This window comes from Heterocephalus glaber, unplaced genomic scaffold, assembly GCF_053883595.1.
Source record: "Heterocephalus glaber isolate CG9 unplaced genomic scaffold, H.glaber_assembly_v1.0 deba00001724, whole genome shotgun sequence".
Taxonomy (NCBI): domain Eukaryota; kingdom Metazoa; phylum Chordata; class Mammalia; order Rodentia; family Bathyergidae; genus Heterocephalus; species Heterocephalus glaber.
Window position 1 is genome coordinate 4,435,003 of NW_028258435.1, and position 20,056 is coordinate 4,455,058.

Below are 20,056 nucleotides of genomic sequence, written 5' to 3' on the forward strand. Positions count from 1 at the left end.
TTGTGGAGTACTTGTCAGGTATATTAATAGGATGTAATACTCCAGTATTGAAAAATGCCTGATGTTTTCTTTTTTTTTTTTTTTTTTTTCCTTCCTTTTCGGTATTGGGGATCAGACTCAGGATCTTGAGCTTGCCAAGCAGGTGCTATGCCACTGAGTTAAATCCCTGACCCCTGATGTTTTCTTACATAGACTAGGTTCATAGGTTTTTTTGAGAAAGAGTATAAAGTACCACTTCAATGATATACTAAGAGTGTCTGCTGATACTTATAAATGTTGATGGCCTTGAGCATGTGATTTTGAGCACATTTGTGACTTGGAGAGAGCCCTTTAAGCATTCTTTTAAATGCCTTTCTTGATCTTAGCTATTTAATAATATGCAGGTTAAGCACTGCACTTGAAGATTAGATTGAAGCTCCTTAACTACAAAGGCTGAATGAGTTTTGTAGTAGAAATTTTCTTTTGTACTTATATTGGGGTGCAGAAGTTCTGCTGTACTGTGATACTAGTTTGAGCTCCGAAAATACATCCACTGCAAATTTGTGTAAGAATGGAGATCTTGCTTCTCCTTTGTAAATTGTTTGTAAACCATTTGGTGCTGTCATTAAAGTGATTGTATGTAGCAAAGTTTTACAGGTAAGCACTGTTTGGCCTGGTGATTTTAGGTTGTGATAACTAAGAAGCATTATCAAGTCTGTAACAAAAGTTAATTTCCAAAGCTGAAAAGTGTTTGGTAAAGTGATTGAGAGTTATTCTTCCTCAGACAAATTTCAGTCTCAGCTCTGAGCTTGAATAATTGCAATAAAGTTTTATTGTTGCCAAGCCATTAAACTGCTGTGAGGTGAAGTGAGTCAGGATATTCAACTTCTATTTCTGAGAAAAATTCACAAAACTGACAGTCATGGTTAAGTCAGTCTATAGCATGTAATACTGTCGACACTACTTGTTTCTTAACAAAAGAACTTTAAGGTATTTCCCAGAGAGTACCTGTTGATAAGTGTTACAGTGAATAACCAGAGACTTTAAACATCTTACATTTTCATAAGCTTTGAAATATTTCTAATTAAACCTTTTCTACTCCATGCATATTTTTATAACCATCTGTTTGCATCTTACTAGATTCTACTTGAGATTGTATTTGATGTATTTTCTAAAGTTCTTTGAAAATTCTCTTTTCATATATAGAGAAGAGGGTAATTCTTTCCCCTGAAGCTAGTGTTGTCCACAATTTTAAGACAAGGCAAATGTATTGGAGTGGTTTTCCTTGTCTCCTGAGGAATTGCTGAATGTCACCAAGTCTGTGTGACTTAGTAATTTGCCGTGTTGCTATATTCACTTCATTGCTAGTTTGATTTCATTGTTTGTGCCACAGTGTTGGCATGTTTTTGGAAATTTGTGTCTTGCACAGTGTCTGAGGGTTTGCATGCTCAGCCGTGTTGGGTGTGCTCCTGGGTAGAGCAATGTCTCCAGGTCCCTGCGCTGAGTCCTGGCTGGTGGTGCCTGGCAGGTTCATTGTAGCTGTGGGGATCATGTATAAATTCCGTTTGCTCCTGCTCTTGCTAATACTTAGTTTAAAAAAAATTCCGATCATTTTATTGCATGAGAAGCGACAGTGCACGGCAATTTAGATTTCTCTTTCTCTAACATAATCAGGTACCTTTGCATGTTTGAATGTGGTCTTCTCCAAAATGCCTCTGTGGGTCTCTTCCTCGATTGCCCTTCCCCCTAGGATGTCTGTCAATTGGTTGTTTGTGTGGATAGGAACCCTTCTTGGGTGTGTGTGCAATACCTGTCCCTCCTCCTGGAAGGGCCTTTCTCTCAGGCAGGGCAGGGTGGAGCATTCCAGGGTCGGCAGTGCCCACCCTTTTACTCACCTTGCTGGGGGCCACAGCACTGAGACTAGTGCGGTGTGGCCAGGCCTGGGCCTGGACAGCTCCCTTCTCGTTGTCTGCTTCCGGGGCCGAGAGCGGAGGGACAGGCAAGCTCTTGCCGCCGTGTCCTCTATAACAGACTCACTCTCGTGACCCCGTGTGCGGAGTTTTGGGGTTTCACCCCGCGAGTCTGGGAGACTGCACACAGCATGCAACCAGGGCTTGCGCCTCACAGGCGAGGACGTCTCTCGCAGAGCTCCAGCGCTCCTGGAACGGGGACACTGGTGTCCTCAGGCCCTGCTCAGGTTTCATCATTTGTCCAGGTCACATCTCTCCTGTCAGGAGAACGAGTTCCTGGTTACATCTCGTTGCTCTTTCGGAGTTGGACCTTCTCTCAAGCTCCCCTTGATTCACCCCTTGGGGCTCTCGCATCCCCGTTAGGCTGCACGTCTGCCTGTCCTCCCTGCGTGGGCTGGGACAGCTCTCAGCCTCTGTCCGCATGCGCCAGTGCCCCCCACCCCCATACCTGTCTAGCTCACATCTGGTCTTAGGGTAAAGAGAAAGCTGCGCTTCCAGCTTTGAGAGATCTCTGCCCACGCTGGAGAAACATGACCCGGTATTCTCCGTGCTGGGCAGAGGTGCAGACCTCAGCTCCCAGCCGTGCACCGTAGGGTTAATTACCGACATGCAACGGTGCTGAGCTATAATTCTGTGTGCATGTACAGACCACATTTTCACCTTAATGACATTTTCATTTTAAGAAACTAAAAATGTTCATCTTTTTCCCTATAGGTATCCAGTTTTTTGAGCACTATTTTTAAAAAATACTACCTTTCCGGGCTGGGGATTTAACTCAGTGGTTCTGCCGCCTGCCTCCCAAGTGTAAGGATCCGAGTTCCATCCCCCGTACCAAAAAAAAAATATTACCTTTCCTTGAGCCGGGCGTGGTGCCACATGCCTGTAATCCCAGCACTGGGTGGGGGCTGAGGGTGAGGCAGGAGGATCCCCATGAGTTCGAAGTCAGCCTAGGCTACATGGTGAGTTCAGGGGCACCCTGAACTATAAAGGGAGACCCTGTCTCAAAACCCCAAATAAATACATGCTACCTTTCCCCTCATTAAATATAAGTGTTTATTACTAGACTCTGTTCTACTTCATTGATCTGTATATTGGTTCTTATACCAGTATTAATACTGTGTTGATTAGCTTTGTGATAAGTGTTGAAATTGGGAAATAGAAGTCCTCCTACTTAGTTCTGGCCAAGATTATTTAGGTTCCTCTGGGCTCTTTGCATTTCCACATAAATTTTAGGATGAGCTGGAGGGGGAGGGGCTGGGACTTATACACAGAATTCCTTGACTATATTGTACTGGCACAGATAGCAGAGGCAGGCGTGTACAGGACCCCTGTGAGGAGCAGACACCAGCCCTGGGCCCCTCCATCTCCCTCAGGGTACCCTGCAGTCTTCTCCAGGGACTGCTGTGCCACTGCTGACACAAGTCTCCCTTCAGCCTCGCCTCTTAAAGGCCTCTGCACCACCTTAGGGCCTGTACTGCATAGGACCAGCAGTCTTGTTCCCCTCGTCTTTCTTTTGTTTTGTATTAGAAGATGTCTGCCATACCAAGTAATAATAAATCCACTCATTATTCCTCTTAATCCTTCAATGTGTTCAGAGGAAATTTCTTTGCTCACTTTCCTAGCTATGCAATCTGGTCTCCTGTCCGTGGTCATGTACTCCATTCTTACAGTTCAGAATTTTTCCCTGTTAGCTTACTGTTTAATTAGTGCCATATTTGTTAGCTTTCATATGTATTGACTTTACATATTTACAGCTGCCCTCAATTTGTGTTATATGGCATCCCCTGCAGTCTTAATTTTGTTTCTTGAAGTACTTTGCTTTGTTTGCATCGCTTGTTTGCTTCTGGGAAGGGTAGGGCGTGTCATTTGCTAGGATCCACAGATCCTTTCTGGTGAGTGAGGTTTCACTGCCTGTTCCACTGTTCACACTCATGGTGCCAGTAACAGTGTCACGAGCTACTTAGCACCCACTCTGCTTTTCCCTCCCCTATCTATCGCATGTGTTCCCACTGCACTGGGACCTTCATTGTACCCATTGAATTGTGTAGCTTTTAGATGTTTCTAGACTGCTCCCGTCTCCTTGGTGCTTTTCTGTGAGGGACATGTGAATAGTTTAGGTTTCAGAAAGCTATTTGTTTTTAAACTATAGTGGATTTTTCTGTCATTTGCACTTTTTATGTTCCTTGTTCCTATTCTGTTTCTCTTTTATAGATGTTTGTATTTAAATAGTTTTCTGTACAGTACTGGCTTTTCTCAGAGAGAAGGACATTGATTTTTGCATGTTGTATATAGTATGCTTGAACAAGTACCCATGTAAAAATCTTCTCTCTTCCTGCCCTGCTTTACCATTGAATATGTCCAAGTCTGAAATAAATGATCTCATAAATTTTAACTCAATTTTGGTTATAAAATAGCTTCCTTTTTCACTGGTTAAAAGTATGTTGGGGTTTTGTTCCCTTCATAAGGTTTTGGTTTTTTAAATTGCTTTTTTCTTTCCTATCACTTTCCAGCTCTTCTGCGCCTTCCAAGATGATAAGTATCTATATATGGTCATGGAATACATGCCTGGTGGGGACCTTGTAAACCTGATGAGTAACTACGATGTGCCTGAGAAGTGGGCCAAGTTCTACACTGCAGAAGTGGTTCTGGCTCTGGATGTGATTCACTCCATGGGTCTGATCCACAGGGATGTCAAGCCTGACAACATGCTGCTGGATAGGCATGGGCACCTGAAGCTGGCAGACTTTGGCACCTGTATGAAGATGGATGAGGTACGTAATAGGCAAGAGGAGAGTGTGAAATAGTGTGCTACATCAAACCAGTACTTCAAAGAGTGGGTAAATCGCCGCCTGCCGCGCAGGTGCAAGGACCCAAGTTCGATCCCCGGTACCAAAAAAAAAAAAGAGTGGGTAAAGATACCTTGAGTTTGACTGATTACAAAACCAAATTAAAACTTTTTTTTTTTGCCACTCATTTGTTTAGTTATAGAATATTGGTAGATTTGCTGCATGCAAGAGAAAGCAAAACTCTGATAACTTAGCTTCTTTATGTTACGTTGGAAACATTTGCTATCAATCAGATTGGTTCATGTGTTTAATGGTTGTTATGGCTTGTGTCTAAATGTTCCCCCAAAGCCTCATTCGTTCATAGGTGGGGCTTCTCAGAGGTGGTCGCATTTAGAGTGTGCATTGCTGGGATTGAGGGTGTATGATAACTAAATGAGTCTACTGATTGGTTTGGCATAGTTCTGGGTGTGGCTAATGGGAAGGCCCTCCCTGAGTGTGAGTGCTGGATAGACTAGAATATAAGGGACAGAAAGAGGGCTGCTGTTGCTGCTTGTCGCTTGCTGCTTGTTGCTTCTTTGCTACTTTGCTGCTTTGTTGCCTTCTGCCTGCCATGGACTGTTTGTCCTCTTTGATGCCCCACTGCCATGGCACCCTGCTTTGGACCCAGCTGACTATGGACTGAAACCTCTACAAACTGTGAGCCAAATAAACCTTTCGTCCTTTAACTTTGGGTGTCAAGTATTTTGTCTTAGCAATGAGAAAAAGTAACTAAGACAATGGTATAGGTAGGATTAGGACACAGAATCTAAATCTAGGTACACAAGTATTTCCACCATCATTGGGATTTCTGTAATTTTCTTTTAACTAAGGAGTTAAGGTAAAATAAGGGAAGAAATATGTAACCACTTTCCTCCTACCCTCTTGCATCAACCATAGGGAATAAATTTGAGGACATCACTTATTATGATGCTTTTACTTATTGAATAATTCATATTATTAATGGGTTCAGAAACATTAACCTCATAGCTAATCATTATATTGATTTATTTGTGCTTTGCCCTTCTCTTTCTGAATGTACTTTAACTCCTGATGGGGAGAGATCATGCCTGCTTGATTGCTTGCTTACTTTCTTTCTGCTGTTAGATTCTACCAGATGACTTATAAATGTTGATACATAGAGTCTTACTGTGTTCGGCAGCCATTAACCAGTGTTCTGGTTTTTGGTTGTTCCTAAGGCTCCCCCTTGTAGTATTTACCATAATATGGTATGAAATGATTAACAGTGAACATTATCTGTAATCACAGTAAAGTTTGAAATAACTCTCTGATAGAATGGTAAACTTCTGTGGAATCTCTTGTGTTTATGTGCTGCACTTCCATGAGTGTATTCTGATTTAATTAAAAATTTGATGGGGTGGGGTGCTGCATGTTTTTAGGGGAGGAATTAAAGGTGATTAACGACAGAAAGGTGTAGAGTATGAGAATATGGGGAACAGGACAGAATATGGTATTTATAGAATAAGTTACAAACACTAAAACCACCTGTTAGAACATCCTAAATTATCTTTTAAAAATACAATAAAATGTGGCTTACTAATTTCATTGATGATTTTTTAATCCAAGAGAGTTGAGCTGACTATTCTTCCTGATTCCCAGTGTGTTCGTGAGTTCCTGCCCTGCAGCCTCTTGTCTCCTTTCCCCATGGACAGCCAGTGCAGTGTGTGCCGTGTCTGTGTGCATGTCAATGTGGTGCACACACAGGTTCCCGTTTATAGGACAGAGTCTTAGAAGAGGTGTTGCTTGCCCTGTCACGAAGCACTGACTCACAGCTCTCCCTGATGTATGTACCTTAGTGTGTTACTGCTTAGTGTGCGGTAGCATCTATAGTTGATCTTTCCTTTGCCTCGGTGTCAGCATCCCAGGTCACCTCCAGTTCCTTGCTGTCAGTAGGACTCTCTGGATCCTCTTCACGCAGGTTCCCTATGGCTCCCAGCAAGGGTTTTCCCTGGTATGAGCTAGAAGCAATTGTCCTGCATCTCGGGCGGCCCCAGGCACCGCCGGATCCTGGCATGGCCGGAACTGTTTCTGACCTCTTGGGAGTGGGTCTCTTCTCTGCTTCTCAGTAGGTTGTCCTTCCAGGCACTCAGCTTCCTAAGTATAGCTGAGTTTCTTAAAAAGCATGCCTGTCCCATGAGTGATGACAGCCCTCCTCCTGTCCTTGTCTGCTCCTTCCCCTCTGTGTCCACTAGGTCATCTTTCAACCTTCTCTGAATTGGCTTTTTGGTATGCAGGGCAGACCCTGGTACCACCAGACACTGATCCACAGGCCATGCTGGTGTCTTCAATCTATGCCTTTGTTTGAAGAAGGAATTGAGGTTAAGATAGAAACCCTTCATGTTAATATAGTCAGATGTTTTTTAAATACCCAACTTCAGTTATGTTGTTTTAGCCAAAATCTCTATTCTTCAAGTAATATTAATGATGATTATTTTTAATGTTGAAGAAAAGTTTATTCAAAACTGTCATGCATAGAACTTAAAATTTTCAGCTGGGAGTGTGAATAATGTTCAAGTTCAGCTTCCTCACGGTGCTGGCCTTTGCTTGATAATTGTCACTCCCTCGTCGTTCCAGAGATGTCCACAGACCTGCTCTTGTTCACCTGGGGAGGGAGGGGCAGGGTAGAGCACAAGGGTTAGGTCTGACCTGTGCTCTGTTTTGTACAGCTCACTTTTATAGGGGGATTTAAAAGCAGAAGGAAAATCTCACTGACAACCTGTGTGGCCCTCAAAGCCCAAAATGTTTACAGTCTGGCCTTTACGGGAGAAATTTGTCATCTCATCTATGATGCAGGCATCGGTGCTCGGATCACTTCTCATCTGTCAGCTGATCAGTTCTCCTCTGTCCTGGTTATAAAACATTATGTCATGGATAAAAACAAAAATAAACACAGCTGTCAGATGGAGGAACTTACACTAAAATGATTTGTGACCGTCACCATTGAGTGGGGCCAGATGTGCTCACTGCTCCTAGAGCATCATTACCTATGTCTTGTCAGTGGACAGAGCTCCAAGATGTGTGTCCTGACACACCCATCAGTGCACAGGGCCAGGAGACAGGGATTATTTGTACTTCATGCGCTAATCCGCATGTCCACATGTGTTTAATTTCCCACCTGCCATATGTATAGTACATTAAATGTCATACATCTGATTCAAGTCCAGCACCACAGAGTTCATTCTGTTCTTCTTCCATTCTTTTTTTGTTATTTCTTTGCCAACAAAAACCTGGCTGTCATTACCTATGTGGTATATTGACTTGTTTAACCACAGTAGACACCTAAACTTGTTTGCTAATTGCTAGTCCCTACGACTGTCACAAAGAGATTTAGTGACTATTCACTTCTTTCCCTTCTTTTCGATTTTAAAATTTTAATATAAATGAAATATTCAGTTTCATCCTTAACTTCCCAGAATTGTTATTATACTACAGCTCAGTGTTCTTTCCACACTTGTACATGAGCTAACAAGTCATGATCTCCCTGAAGGTAAGCTGACAAGCACTCAGCGACAATATAGATGCCAGATAAGCTCAGGACATCCATTTCATAAAAATAAAGTTGTCCTCTTGAGAGATTCAAGAACACTTAGCTACTTACTTAAACTTTTACAAGCCCTTGTTAAAGGAGAAGCTGTATCTAAAAGAAAAAGAAGTTTGACAAGAGAGGGAAAAATAAGTATCTTGAAAAACAAAGTGAAATACAAAATGTAAAGGATAATTAAAGAATACATTTCCTGAGACTAATAAAAAATGAGCTGTAAGATGTCAGGAGTTCATTATAAGTAAGTATAGACTTGTAAGTACAATGTCCCATTTTTGTTCCATTATTGTAATTAAAATTTTAGTTTCCATTCAAGGAGGAAAAGCTGAAAATGACTCAAGGGTGGCTTTATGAAAATATCACAGATTTCAAACAAAAGGAAAAACTCAAGAGGACCAAAAAGTTCATATTACTGATAAAATTTTCAAGGATTCAGCCTTTTAGTAATAAAACTACCTTGTGTTAGGGTACAAAATCGTAATATATAATAGTTTTTTGTCATACCCTTGTTTTCTGAAATAAAACCTCCAATCTCACCCAATTGCCAGGAACATGCAAAAGTACCTTAAAGAAGAATTTATTTATGAAATTTTTTTAGTTTCTTTTGCTATGGATCTCCAGTTTCATCGCACTATGGTCTGATAATATACAGGGGATAACTTCAGTTCCTTTGCACTTATTTAAACATGTTCTGTGTGTGAGTATGTGGTCTGTTTTTGAGAATGACCCATGTGCAGCTGAGAAGAATGTGTATTCTGATTTTGTGGGGTGGAAGACTCTGTAAACATCTGTTAAGTTCATTTGTTCAAGAGTTCGATTGAGTTCTAGTATTTCATTACTTATTTTTAGTCTAGTTGATCTATCTATTTGTGACAGTGGGGTGTTGAGGTCCCCCACTACAATTGTATTAGTGCATGTATGACTTTTCATGTCCATTAGTATTTGTTTATATAGTTGGGTGCACTAGTGTTTGGTGCATAGATATTTATGATTGTTATCTCTTCCTCTTGGGGATTCTTCCCTTTACAAGGATGTAGTGTCCTTCTACATCTCTCTTAATCAGTGTTGGTTTGAAATCTACTTGATCTGCAAAGAGGATAGCTACTCCTGCTTTTTTTCGGGTTCCTGTCGCATGGAGTATTGTTTTCCACCCTTTAACTTTCAGTCTGTGAGTTTCCTTTTGAATTAAGTGTGTTTCTTGTATGCAGCATATTGTTGGATTTTGCTTCTTGACCCATTCTGCCAGTCTATTTCTTTTGATTGGTGAATCAGTCAAATTGGTGATGGTTATAACTGAAACGTATTGACTTGTCATTGCCATGACTTTTTCTTTTTGTTGGGTTCTCCCCCTTTCCATTTAATTTCTTGTCATGCCAGATGGGTTCATTCTGCTTTGCTTCCTGGGGTTGTGATCCTCAATATCTGTTCCTAGGATATTGTGTAAAATTCTTTGGAGTACTGGTTTGGTATTCACGATTTCCTAAGGTGCTCTTTGTCATGAAAGTATCTTATTTCTCCATCAATTTTGAAAGACAGTTTTGCAGGGTACATCAATCTGGGTTGGAGGCTGTTTTCTTTTCGGGCTTGAAATACTTCACTCCAAGCTCTTCTTGCCTTGATGGTTTGTGTGGAGAAGTCTGCTGTGATTCTGATGGGCTTTCCTTTGTATGTGATTTGTTTCTTTTCTCTAACTGCTTGTAGAACTTTGTTCTTCTGTTGAGTTTCTGGAATCTTAACAGTTATATGCCTATGTGTAGATTTTTTTTGATCAAGTCTATTTGGAGTCCTATATGCCTCACTTATCTGTATGTCAAGCTCTTTCCCCCTGCTTGGGAAGTATTCTGCCATTATTTCTGTGAAGAGATTTTTTATGTCATCTGCACTCTCTCCTGTTTCTTCATGGAGTCCAGTCAGTCTTATGTTATTCTTCTTTGCATCATCTAGCAGCTGCTGGATTGATTTCTCATGTTCCCTTATAATTTTGAAGCAATTTTTCTTTTCCTGGTCACTAATTGCAATCTTATCTTGTATATCTGAAATTCTGTCCTCACATTGGCTCATTCTGCTGTGTAGACTTTCAGTGGAGTTTTTCATGTCCTGGAAATCTATTTGCATCTGTTTTATGGATTCCATTTGTTTCCTATGTTGGGATTCCATCATGTTCCTGAGCTCCTCTCTAGATTTATTAATCATGTCTTGCACTAGGGGCACAGTTTCTCCTGTTATCTGAGAAATTATTTCTGATTTCATTTTTTCCAGATTCCCTTTTGTTGCCAGTTCAGTGAGTCCAGGTGGTTGAGTATCAGAGTGTTCCATCTCATTTCCCTTTGGGGTTGCTGTAGGTGATCTGGAAGTCTGGTTTTGAGACTTATTTACATGTTTTCTCATTTCGACTGGGGGGGGTTGCTGTTGGTGCCTGCACGGATTACCTCCTCTGAGCTGGGAGAGGTGGGACAGGGGCCGGGAGCAGCGGTAGGGATGGTGGCCTAAAAGCCCTTTCCTGTGGGCTGGGAGCAGCGGGAAGGATGGTGGCCAGGAAGCCTTTTCCTCTGGTCCAGGAGCAGTGGGATGGCGGCTCAGAAGCCCCTACCTCTGGGCCGGGAGTGGTGGGAGGGATGGTGGCCTGGAAGTCCCTTCCTCTGGGCCAGGAGCAGCGGTAGGGATGGTGGCCCAAAAGCCCTTTCCTCTGAGCTGGGAGCAGCGGGAGGGACGGTGGCCGGGAAGCCTCTTCCTCTGGACCAGGAGCAGTGGGATGGCGGCTCACTAGCCCCTACCTCTGGGCCGGGAGCAGCGGGACTCAGTACCGTTGTCTGGTGGTCTGATGTCCTCTGTGTCTTTGTAGTGTGGAACCAGGTGGCTGTACAGAGGAGCAGGGCGGGGGGGTGTCCAGTCACTTCTTTCTTTTTTTTATGTTGAAAGCTTCCTCTAGTTTTTTTATTTTTTGGTACCAGGGATCAAACTGGGGCCCTTGCGCTTGCAAGGCAGGCGCAGTGCCACTGAGATAAATCCCCGGCTCTAGTTCCTCTAGTTTTAAGAATTAGAGCTCTACAGAGTGTCTGCCCAGAGCAGGGTCCCTGCCGCCCATTCTCATGTCCCCCTCTGCCCACCACTTCCTGCCTGCTCCCTGTACATCAGTCAGTCTGTAGTTTCTGACTTATCCTTCCTGTATTTCTTTTCAACAGATCAGAGACTTGTCATACATTGTAGATTGTAGATCCATATAATTTGAGAGCTTCCTCACGAGGTTTTTAGACATCTTAAATATTGTTTTCAATGTTAATCTTTGAAAGCCTGAATATGGTAGTCAAAACTAATGGGTTGAACATTAATTTTCCAAAGGAGACCACTGTAGTTTCCTTATAGTTTACTTACTAAAACATCTTTTGTCTTACCAAAACTGATGAAATTGATACCCAGCTTATCCTTCTAACCTTCATCATATGAAACTTTACCTTTAGTTGACTTGGACTTCACCACATTTAGGTCAGGTCATTCTCGTTCCTTTTTCTATGCTCTTTATTTTTTTCCATTTAAGCTGTCAGTGCCCTCACTGCTTTAACTTGTCCGTTCTTCACAGCCTTAATTTTATGTGTGGTCTCTGTCTCTCTCCTCCCTCCCTTCCTCCTTTCCTCCCTTCCTTCCTTCTCTCCCTGTCAGCCTGTCTGCTCCCCTCTTTCTGGCACCAGCAGCCTTTATTAGTTCCAAGGACAAATGAAGGGGAACTCAACAGATGCATCTCCGAGGCTGGTGTCCACGGACATGCTCTGATGCTGCAGTCCAAAAAAGGGTTCTTTCTTTCATCTTGCCCATTCCTTCCTCAGAACCTTGAATGTTAAATAAATTTTTGTTTGGTTTTATTTGTGTATGTGTGTGTGTGTATGTGTGCGTGCCCCTGCGTGCAATAAGAGATTATCTCTGAAGTCTTCACAAGATTAATGTTTTATTGGGCTGGGGATTTAGCTCAGTGGTTCCACCGCCTGCCTCAAAAGCGCAAGGTCCCGAGTTTGATCCCAGGTACCAAAAAAAAGAAAAAGATTCATGTTTTATCAAAATCTAGTTTCTGTGGGTTCAGGTGAGATTAAGAGTTTCGTCACGCTGATTGCCCTGTTCCCCCATAGAAGTGTGAAATATTGGACCATCCCTGGGTGGCTGAGGCCGCCCTCTTCAGGGGGAGTGCTGCCCACTGTGCCAGGGCACAGCCTTCAGTCCCCAGCACCACCAAAGAGAAAGTCTGTCCCGCTGTTTGAAGTCAGGCACTATCTTGTTTTCTTCTGTCCTTGTTCTCTGTTGCATAGCAGTACACACAAAGTATTACTCCCATGGTTTGCTCAGTTTCCATAAGATTTCTTAATTTATCTCCACACTAAAATTACTTCGGGAAAATAAGGTTATGGAGTCTTTTCTGTCAATTTGAGAAGGAAAAAAAATTGTTTTTTAAATTAACTTCCCACGCTTAAGATGTTTTTATAGCACGTAAATAAACGCACTTCCATAAATCATGTTTATAGAACCAGTTGGACTTCCTTTTCCCAAGGGAACAATACTTAGTGATTTATCATTTTTAATAGCTTCCTTATGAGAAGTGTGGGGGACACGGTCTCTGTTGGGCAGGAAGCGACGAAGGCTGTTTCGGCTCATCTGCCGGACCCTTGCCGGGTGGGCGGAGCTTGGGTGAAGGACGTTATTCAGCTCCGCACAGCAGTGATGTCCCTTGGCAGCACACCCAGCCCTCGAGGTTCTGTCCTTGTTGGAAAGACAGCAGGTTGCAATGATTTGTTACCCACCAGCCATAAACGCAGATTAGGGGTTTTTTGTTGTTGTTGTTTTATGGTTTAAACATACTTTATTTGTATGTATAAAATGCCCTGTGTAGTTGACCCCAACATTGTTCACACCTACTTCAAGAGTTTTGTTTTCCGTGTTCAAGTTGCTCAGTTGCTGCTGTTGGTTGGTTTGTTTTCTTTCAGGATCAAGGTGGGTGCTTTCATATAAAATCTTTTTTATTTCTTCTCTGGCAGTTCTTTGCTGGATTCTTTCCTTTGCATAATTATACCTGCAATGGAACCAACATCCTAAAGTCACCACGATAAATCTTCCTACACCAACATCACATGATCTTCTAATTCTGCCTCCCCTTCCGGGGTTCGCTGGCCATGACCAGAAGTCTGCCAGATTAGGGGGTTTTATCATTTGGCCAAATACATTGACACCACATCTCTGTGTTTCTAAATATGTCACTTAGAAGTGTAAATTTCAAATTTTTAAGATCTTTCAATTTCAGTGTTAATCTATTTCAATTGTTTCTCTGAATAAAATAACCATTTATTTATACAACCTCCAGACCATCAGTTCTCTTAATTGCTTTAGTTTCTTTGGCAACCTGCAAGGCTTCTTTTCTCTAACCTATTCTTTTCCTCTCCCCAGGGTAGGCACTTTGGGACCATGTTTTATACTTCTCTTATAACTGCATTATGAAGTAGGAAATAAGGACAGAACCTTAACAGTTGTTGATTTGCATAGTCTCCCCAGAGATTACCACCTTTTCCTTCCTCTATTGATGAAGCCTCCTGTGTTTTAGAGAGAAAACTTGCTCCTCATCCCCACCATCATGCATTTTGATGTGTTTCACACCATGTTCACCTGAACCCTTTACCGCGGCAGCAATGCGGCTCTGTTGGTAGCAGGAGCAGTCGCCACGCTCCTGACAGTCGGTGATGAGTTGTGTCGACGTGTGTGTTTCCTCACTGACCCACACCACTCGCTCTCTGCTGTTTCCCCAGACAGGCATGGTGCACTGTGACACAGCGGTCGGAACCCCAGACTACATATCACCAGAGGTTCTGAAATCGCAAGGGGGCGACGGTTATTACGGGAGAGAGTGTGACTGGTGGTCTGTCGGGGTTTTCCTTTTTGAAATGCTAGTGGGTAAGTGAAGATTTTAACTCATTCTTTTTTCAAAACCCTTTTCCTAACAGTTCAGTCAAGAATTTGAGAATATAAAGAAATTGCCTGGGTCCAAGGGAAAAACTGGAATTTTTGGAAACTTTGAACCAGTATTGGTGACATTAATGTGGCAGTGATTGAGTAGAATGTGAAAAGTAGGAACTGTTCCCCTCAGCAGATCTTTTGAGTTAAGGAAATACTAACAAGAGCAGGTTTACAATTTCATGGGCCTCCATTCTAAGATTTTCTTGATTGTTATATTTGTTACACATTTTTACATGTAAGAGTGTTAACATCTGTTCCAGTAGTAACAGGTAATCAACTAAATTTTCTTCAGTGTATGTAGTTTTGTTAGGTAATTGATTTTGTAAACTCTTCTACTGCCTGCATATATTTTGGGCTTATGTAATTCCAATCAAATGAATCACAAATATAATGGTTGACCATTTGATTATCAAGATAAATATACTTTTATTTCAGTTTCAGAAAACTCAGGCAAATTTAATAATTTTTAAAATTTAACCAAATCAATATTTAAAATTTCAAAACTTTTCTTTATATCATGTTTCATTCCCAAGATTTCACATCCCTAAAATACTAGAGTCACTGAAAAATATCTGTGTCACAAAAATATCTTCTAGGTAAAGAAGCCAGGGACTGAATTGTCCGGCTGAGGTGGGGCCATGCAGCCGAAGATGCTTCCCAGGGCAAGTGTGGCGAGACTGCTGACATGTGCAGTGGCGTTAGAGCTGATGTATTTTTGGCGTTACAGAATTTACTTCCTAGAAACTGACCCTAAAGAAAGTGTAAAATTTGTCTGATAACAGAGTATGGCTATTGATAAAGAATCAGGAATTGCTAGTAAATCCCACATTTAAATAATGAGTACCGTAGAATGTCTCTGTGCCCCAAGTTGCCCCGTCTCGGTGACAGCACAGTGCACATAGCCTAGCCCTGCCCTCGAGCCCAGGCTCATGTCACAGTGTCAATTACAGAGAGTTGGGCCTCTGTCTGTGAGTCTCCACACACCAAGCGGTCCCTAGAACTGCACACATCACGTGTGTCCTGGTTTTGCCTCGGGAGGTATCTAGTAATCTTTTGAAAGTAGGGTGGCTTTTCTTACGTGCATGGCCTCTCCTTCCAGGGAGTTAGAAAATCGGGTACTTTGGAGGAAGTGATGGGGCTGATGTAAGGGTGCTGTTTAAATTCCCACTGCTGTGCTCAAGTCTGAGAGTGGAATCAGCAGAATGGCTGAGCCCACTGAGGTGCTTGCTTAGGTTGCTGGGCACTGGACTTCCTCTAAAGGGTTCCATTGCACTAGACCAGTGTTGGTGAACCTGGCACGCGTGCCACAGCAGACCGTTGGTATCATTGAAAGCGCTAAAAGGTTCGCCATCACGTTACTAGCCCAAACAGCACTGGACAAATTTTGAATTCAGTGCCCACCTCAAATAACAGGTAACTCCAAGTGTACCATGTGAAGTTTGAATTGGCTGCTTTGGGGAGGCCTGGTTGGCACTAACATTACCTGGAGTCCAGGCACAGGGACAGGTCCTTCACCCCAGCACCTTTAGCTCTCTCTGTCTTTACGCGCACTTCAGTGCCTCTGTATCAGTCACTTATCAGCGAGGACACTGCCCCTGCCCAGGAGACACCTGAGTTTGTCATCCTCAGCAGGTCCCCTGTGCCCGTGCTGGGCCCCACCCCACCTGTGTGAAGCACTAGAGATGCTCTGACCCTTCTGGTCAGTCTGGTACATGGAAGCAAGCCACATGTGTGCTGCCCAGTATGGTGACCATGGACCACACTGAACCCTCGAGACACGGCTGGTGTGTGTGCCGAACAAGTGTGTTCCATGTTGTTCAGTTCCGGTGTAACTGTAGATGTTGCACAGGGCTAGCACCTGCTGGGCTGGGTGACAGCTCTCGGGAGTCTCATAAGAGCCCATCTAGCTCAGGCATCCGGGATCCTGACCGAACCCTCCACTTCACCCCCACTGAGGAAGCTTGCTCTTAAATTACTTCAGAAACCATTTATCGTCTGTTAAAAAAGAAATTCCAGAGTTAGCATTCATTTAGTCTGTTTTTAAAGGATCACTGGTGTGGTTAAAGCTTAAATACGTTCTTTGCTTGTGCTTCTTGGTTTTAACTGGGACCCCTGGCTCACAGGCCACTAAGTCCTCTGTGCATGTGACCCATTCCAGTATAACACAGTCAAATGTTAGATGGGAAGGATTGCATTTGCATTTTCTATTACATTCAGTGTCTTATTTTCTTGGAATTTTAGGAGATACTCCGTTTTATGCAGATTCACTTGTAGGAACTTACAGCAAAATTATGGATCATAAAAATTCACTATCTATCCCCGAAGATGCAGAAATTTCTAAACATGCAAAGAATCTCATCTGTGCCTTCTTAACAGAAAGGTAACACATGCTAAATTTCTTTGTAAAGAAGCCCTTTCACTGAAATTTGTCAAAATGAAAGCCATTGTGAGGACATATGAAGTCAGGCTCTCTTCTTGTCTGAGTTGCATTTTCTTCAGGGCTGGCTTTTTCTACTGCTAAGGCTGATGTTGGGTTACCTCACCCTTTTCTGTACACAGCCCACTTGTAATCCAACTCTAATCATAATCCTCATGTCTAAAAAGAAAATCAGAACTCAGTAAAAGAATGGGTTTGAAAGAAATAAAATGTATTATTTACCCTCTTAAGGTCGTTAATCCTTATTTCTCTTGATTATACAACTTATGAAAGAACAGTTTGTGCTGATACATAACAGTTCATAATCATAAAAACTATGTTTGCCGTCTGAGCCCATCCTTCCAACTCTTTTTTATTTGCAATTTAATATGAACAACTCTGTCCTGGAAACTATATTTTTTAAAACAAAATAGATAAGCAAAGATGTGAAAACCTGCCCAAAAAGAGAAGCTAGGAAGCTAGATCATGTTCCTGCCTTGGTCTTTCTGCTGGGTTCTCTTTTGTTCATTGGTTGATACTGTGATTGAAGCCGTCAGAGTGAGGGCCAGAGGTCCGAGAAGGCGTCCAACCTGCGATCCATGTGCTGTGATCCTGGGCAGCCATCTGCTGGCCTCCATGTGGTGGACCACACTAGACACCTCCATGAGGCCCTGCCCCTTAAGGCCACACCTTGGTGCTTGGCAACAGTGCTCTTGGTGCCGCAGTGACTGTCCTCATATTCAGCTTGCACACGTTTGGAGCAGACAGTATTCAGTAGAATTCGGGGATGCATATTCTTAAATTACTTTGCAAAACTGACCTCCAAAGAAATTGCATCACTTTATATTTCCGTTGATAATAATTGGTTTTCTCTCTTCAAACTGAATATTATAAATTTTTAAAAATTTTGTCTACAGGAGGGAAGCAACAAAAGTTACTTTATTTTATTAGAGAGGAAAATCATGTTTATCAATTATTTGTAGAGTAAAACTTTAAAACTTACTGATTACATGATTAATGATCCATAGTGATAAAATCGAAGTATAACCCGTAGAATATATAATTTGGAGGCTAAGTGGGGTTGGTGGGGATTGCATTATAAAATAGGGATAGCCAGGCGTGGTGGTACATGACTGTAATTCCAGCTGCTTGGGAGACTGAGGCAGGAGATCTCAAAGTCGAGCTCAGCCTGGGCAACTTAGCTAGGCCCTGTCTCAAATAAAATAAAAAGCATTGGGAGTATAGATCAGTAATGGAGCACCTGCCTAGCATGTGCAATGCCCAGATTTAATGCCCAGCTCTGCACAGTAAGTAAGGTGCAGAGAGTGTTATTATCCATGGAAGATTTGTTTCAGCACTTTTGGGAGTAGGTACAATCTAAGGAGTTAGATTTACAGAATTATGGGTGGAAAACAGATAACACTGTATTACCGTAAATGTGGCCGGGAGGGCACAGGTTTTCCTGTTTAGGAGCACACCTAAGCAAATGCATAGTTTTGATTTGTTTCTTTGTTTGTTTGTTTTGTTTGTGGCTGGGATGGAACCCAAGGGCTCAGTTATGCTAGGCAAGCATTACCTCTCCAGTGTAGAATGGTCTTCATTAAACTTAGAGGGTGAAAGGATGGAATTGTTAGTAACATTTTTCTGGTATTCAGAGTAATGCTCAATATATATGGGGGAGCTTAGCAAAGCAAATAGGAACAGATCCAAACTTAATGTGTGAATTCTTTTCAAGAAAGGGAGGTATTTTAATACCGTATTAGCTCTGTGGCCAGCGCTAGCCCTGTCTTAGGGCTGTCCTGAGGTTGGTGGGCCCTGCAGGTTGGAGTACACAGGAATTTCTTACTGGAAAATCTCAGACACAATTCATCTGATTCAAACTACAGGTGGAAACATACTTCACTTTCCTCAGTGCTCCCTGCATATTGCAGTCTTTTTACTCTATTCACAGAGATCACACACTACACAATTGGGATTGTTTACTTTTGAAAAACATTTAAACTGAAGCTTTTAATAAAAATATCTCAAATTTACTTGTGATTCTTTTTGGTTTAACTGTTGAGCTAATATTTTTATTTTTTTCATTATTTTTATAATACAATCTCTGACTGCATTGTTTAGGGAGGTACGCCTTGGGAGAAATGGGGTAGAAGAAATCAAACAGCATCCTTTCTTTAAGAATGATCAATGGAATTGGGATAACATAAGAGAGAGTAAGTCAATAAATCCAAATACTTCCATTCCATTATGTTTCAAATCACATAAACTGACTCCTTTTTTGATGCAACAGGCATGTTTGATATACTTCATGCTAACTCATTTTTAAATTGGGAAATTTTATTTCACATTTTTTCTATAGCAATATTTATAATTAATGAGCTGATGTGTATGTATCAACAGTATTTCCCAGTTCTTTTACAGTAAACAATACATTTATTTATTTTTCAAGAGAAGTTTTGTGGATCTCAGTTTTCACAATGGGTCAAATATAATCCTTTAATTTTAATGCATTTAAATTGATAAATCAATCACTTATGGAAAATACAGTAATACTCTGGTAAAACATAGTAATTCATTTTTACTATATATAGAGAGAGAGAGAAAAGAGTGTGTGAACTGAGAGGACGCATTTATTCATTGTAAGGGTAAAAAATACTGCTACTTAAAGAGTGTAGAAAATTGAGGACCATAAAGAATATATATGCATGTTATTCTTTCTTGTAAATTCTAGCAGCCAGAATAATATCATATATCTTTCCTTGTTTAACTGGTTAATATATATTTAAAGCTGACATAATATAGTAATAAAATTTGAATTCTTTGAAATGATAAAAATAGGATATAATCGCATTGTCACTAATAATACGTCACAAAATGGAGGTTGTTTGTGTCTTGTGTTTCAGTTAGGAATGAAGCAATTTTTATTTCTCTTCTTTTGACAGCGGCAGCTCCTGTAGTGCCTGAGCTCAGCAGTGACATAGACAGCAGCAACTTCGATGATATTGAGGATGATAAAGGAGATGTCGAAACCTTCCCAATTCCTAAAGCTTTTGTGGGAAATCAGCTGCCCTTTATAGGATTTACCTACTATAGAGACGATTTGTATGTTGCTCGTTGAGTTTTATTTGTTTTCATAATGTAGCTTATAGGAGGATGCCTTGTTTTGAGACCAAATTATAGATTATTAGTTTTGTTTAAAATCTGAGCTTATGCAAAAGGACTCTGTGAATTATTTTTAATTTTATTTCATTATTTGATGTTTATAGGCAGTGGGGAAGGACCCAGCTGAGAGAAGTTGACAGTAAAGCAAAAGCAGTGA

General features: G+C 41.6%; 1 protein-coding gene across 1 annotated transcript in view; it reads left to right on the plus strand.

Moving 5' to 3' along the window:
• Rock2 (Rho associated coiled-coil containing protein kinase 2) overlaps positions 1 to 20,056 on the plus strand; it is a 127,420-nt gene that overhangs the window by 82,068 nt on the left and 25,296 nt on the right. Inside the window, exons 5-9 of the mRNA XM_021248400.2 lie at positions 4,460 to 4,720; positions 14,114 to 14,258; positions 16,563 to 16,701; positions 18,859 to 18,950; positions 19,680 to 19,839. Of these exons, the coding sequence (XP_021104059.2) occupies positions 4,460 to 4,720; positions 14,114 to 14,258; positions 16,563 to 16,701; positions 18,859 to 18,950; positions 19,680 to 19,839 (797 nt within the window). The remainder of the gene's footprint in view (positions 1 to 4,459; positions 4,721 to 14,113; positions 14,259 to 16,562; positions 16,702 to 18,858; positions 18,951 to 19,679; positions 19,840 to 20,056) is intronic.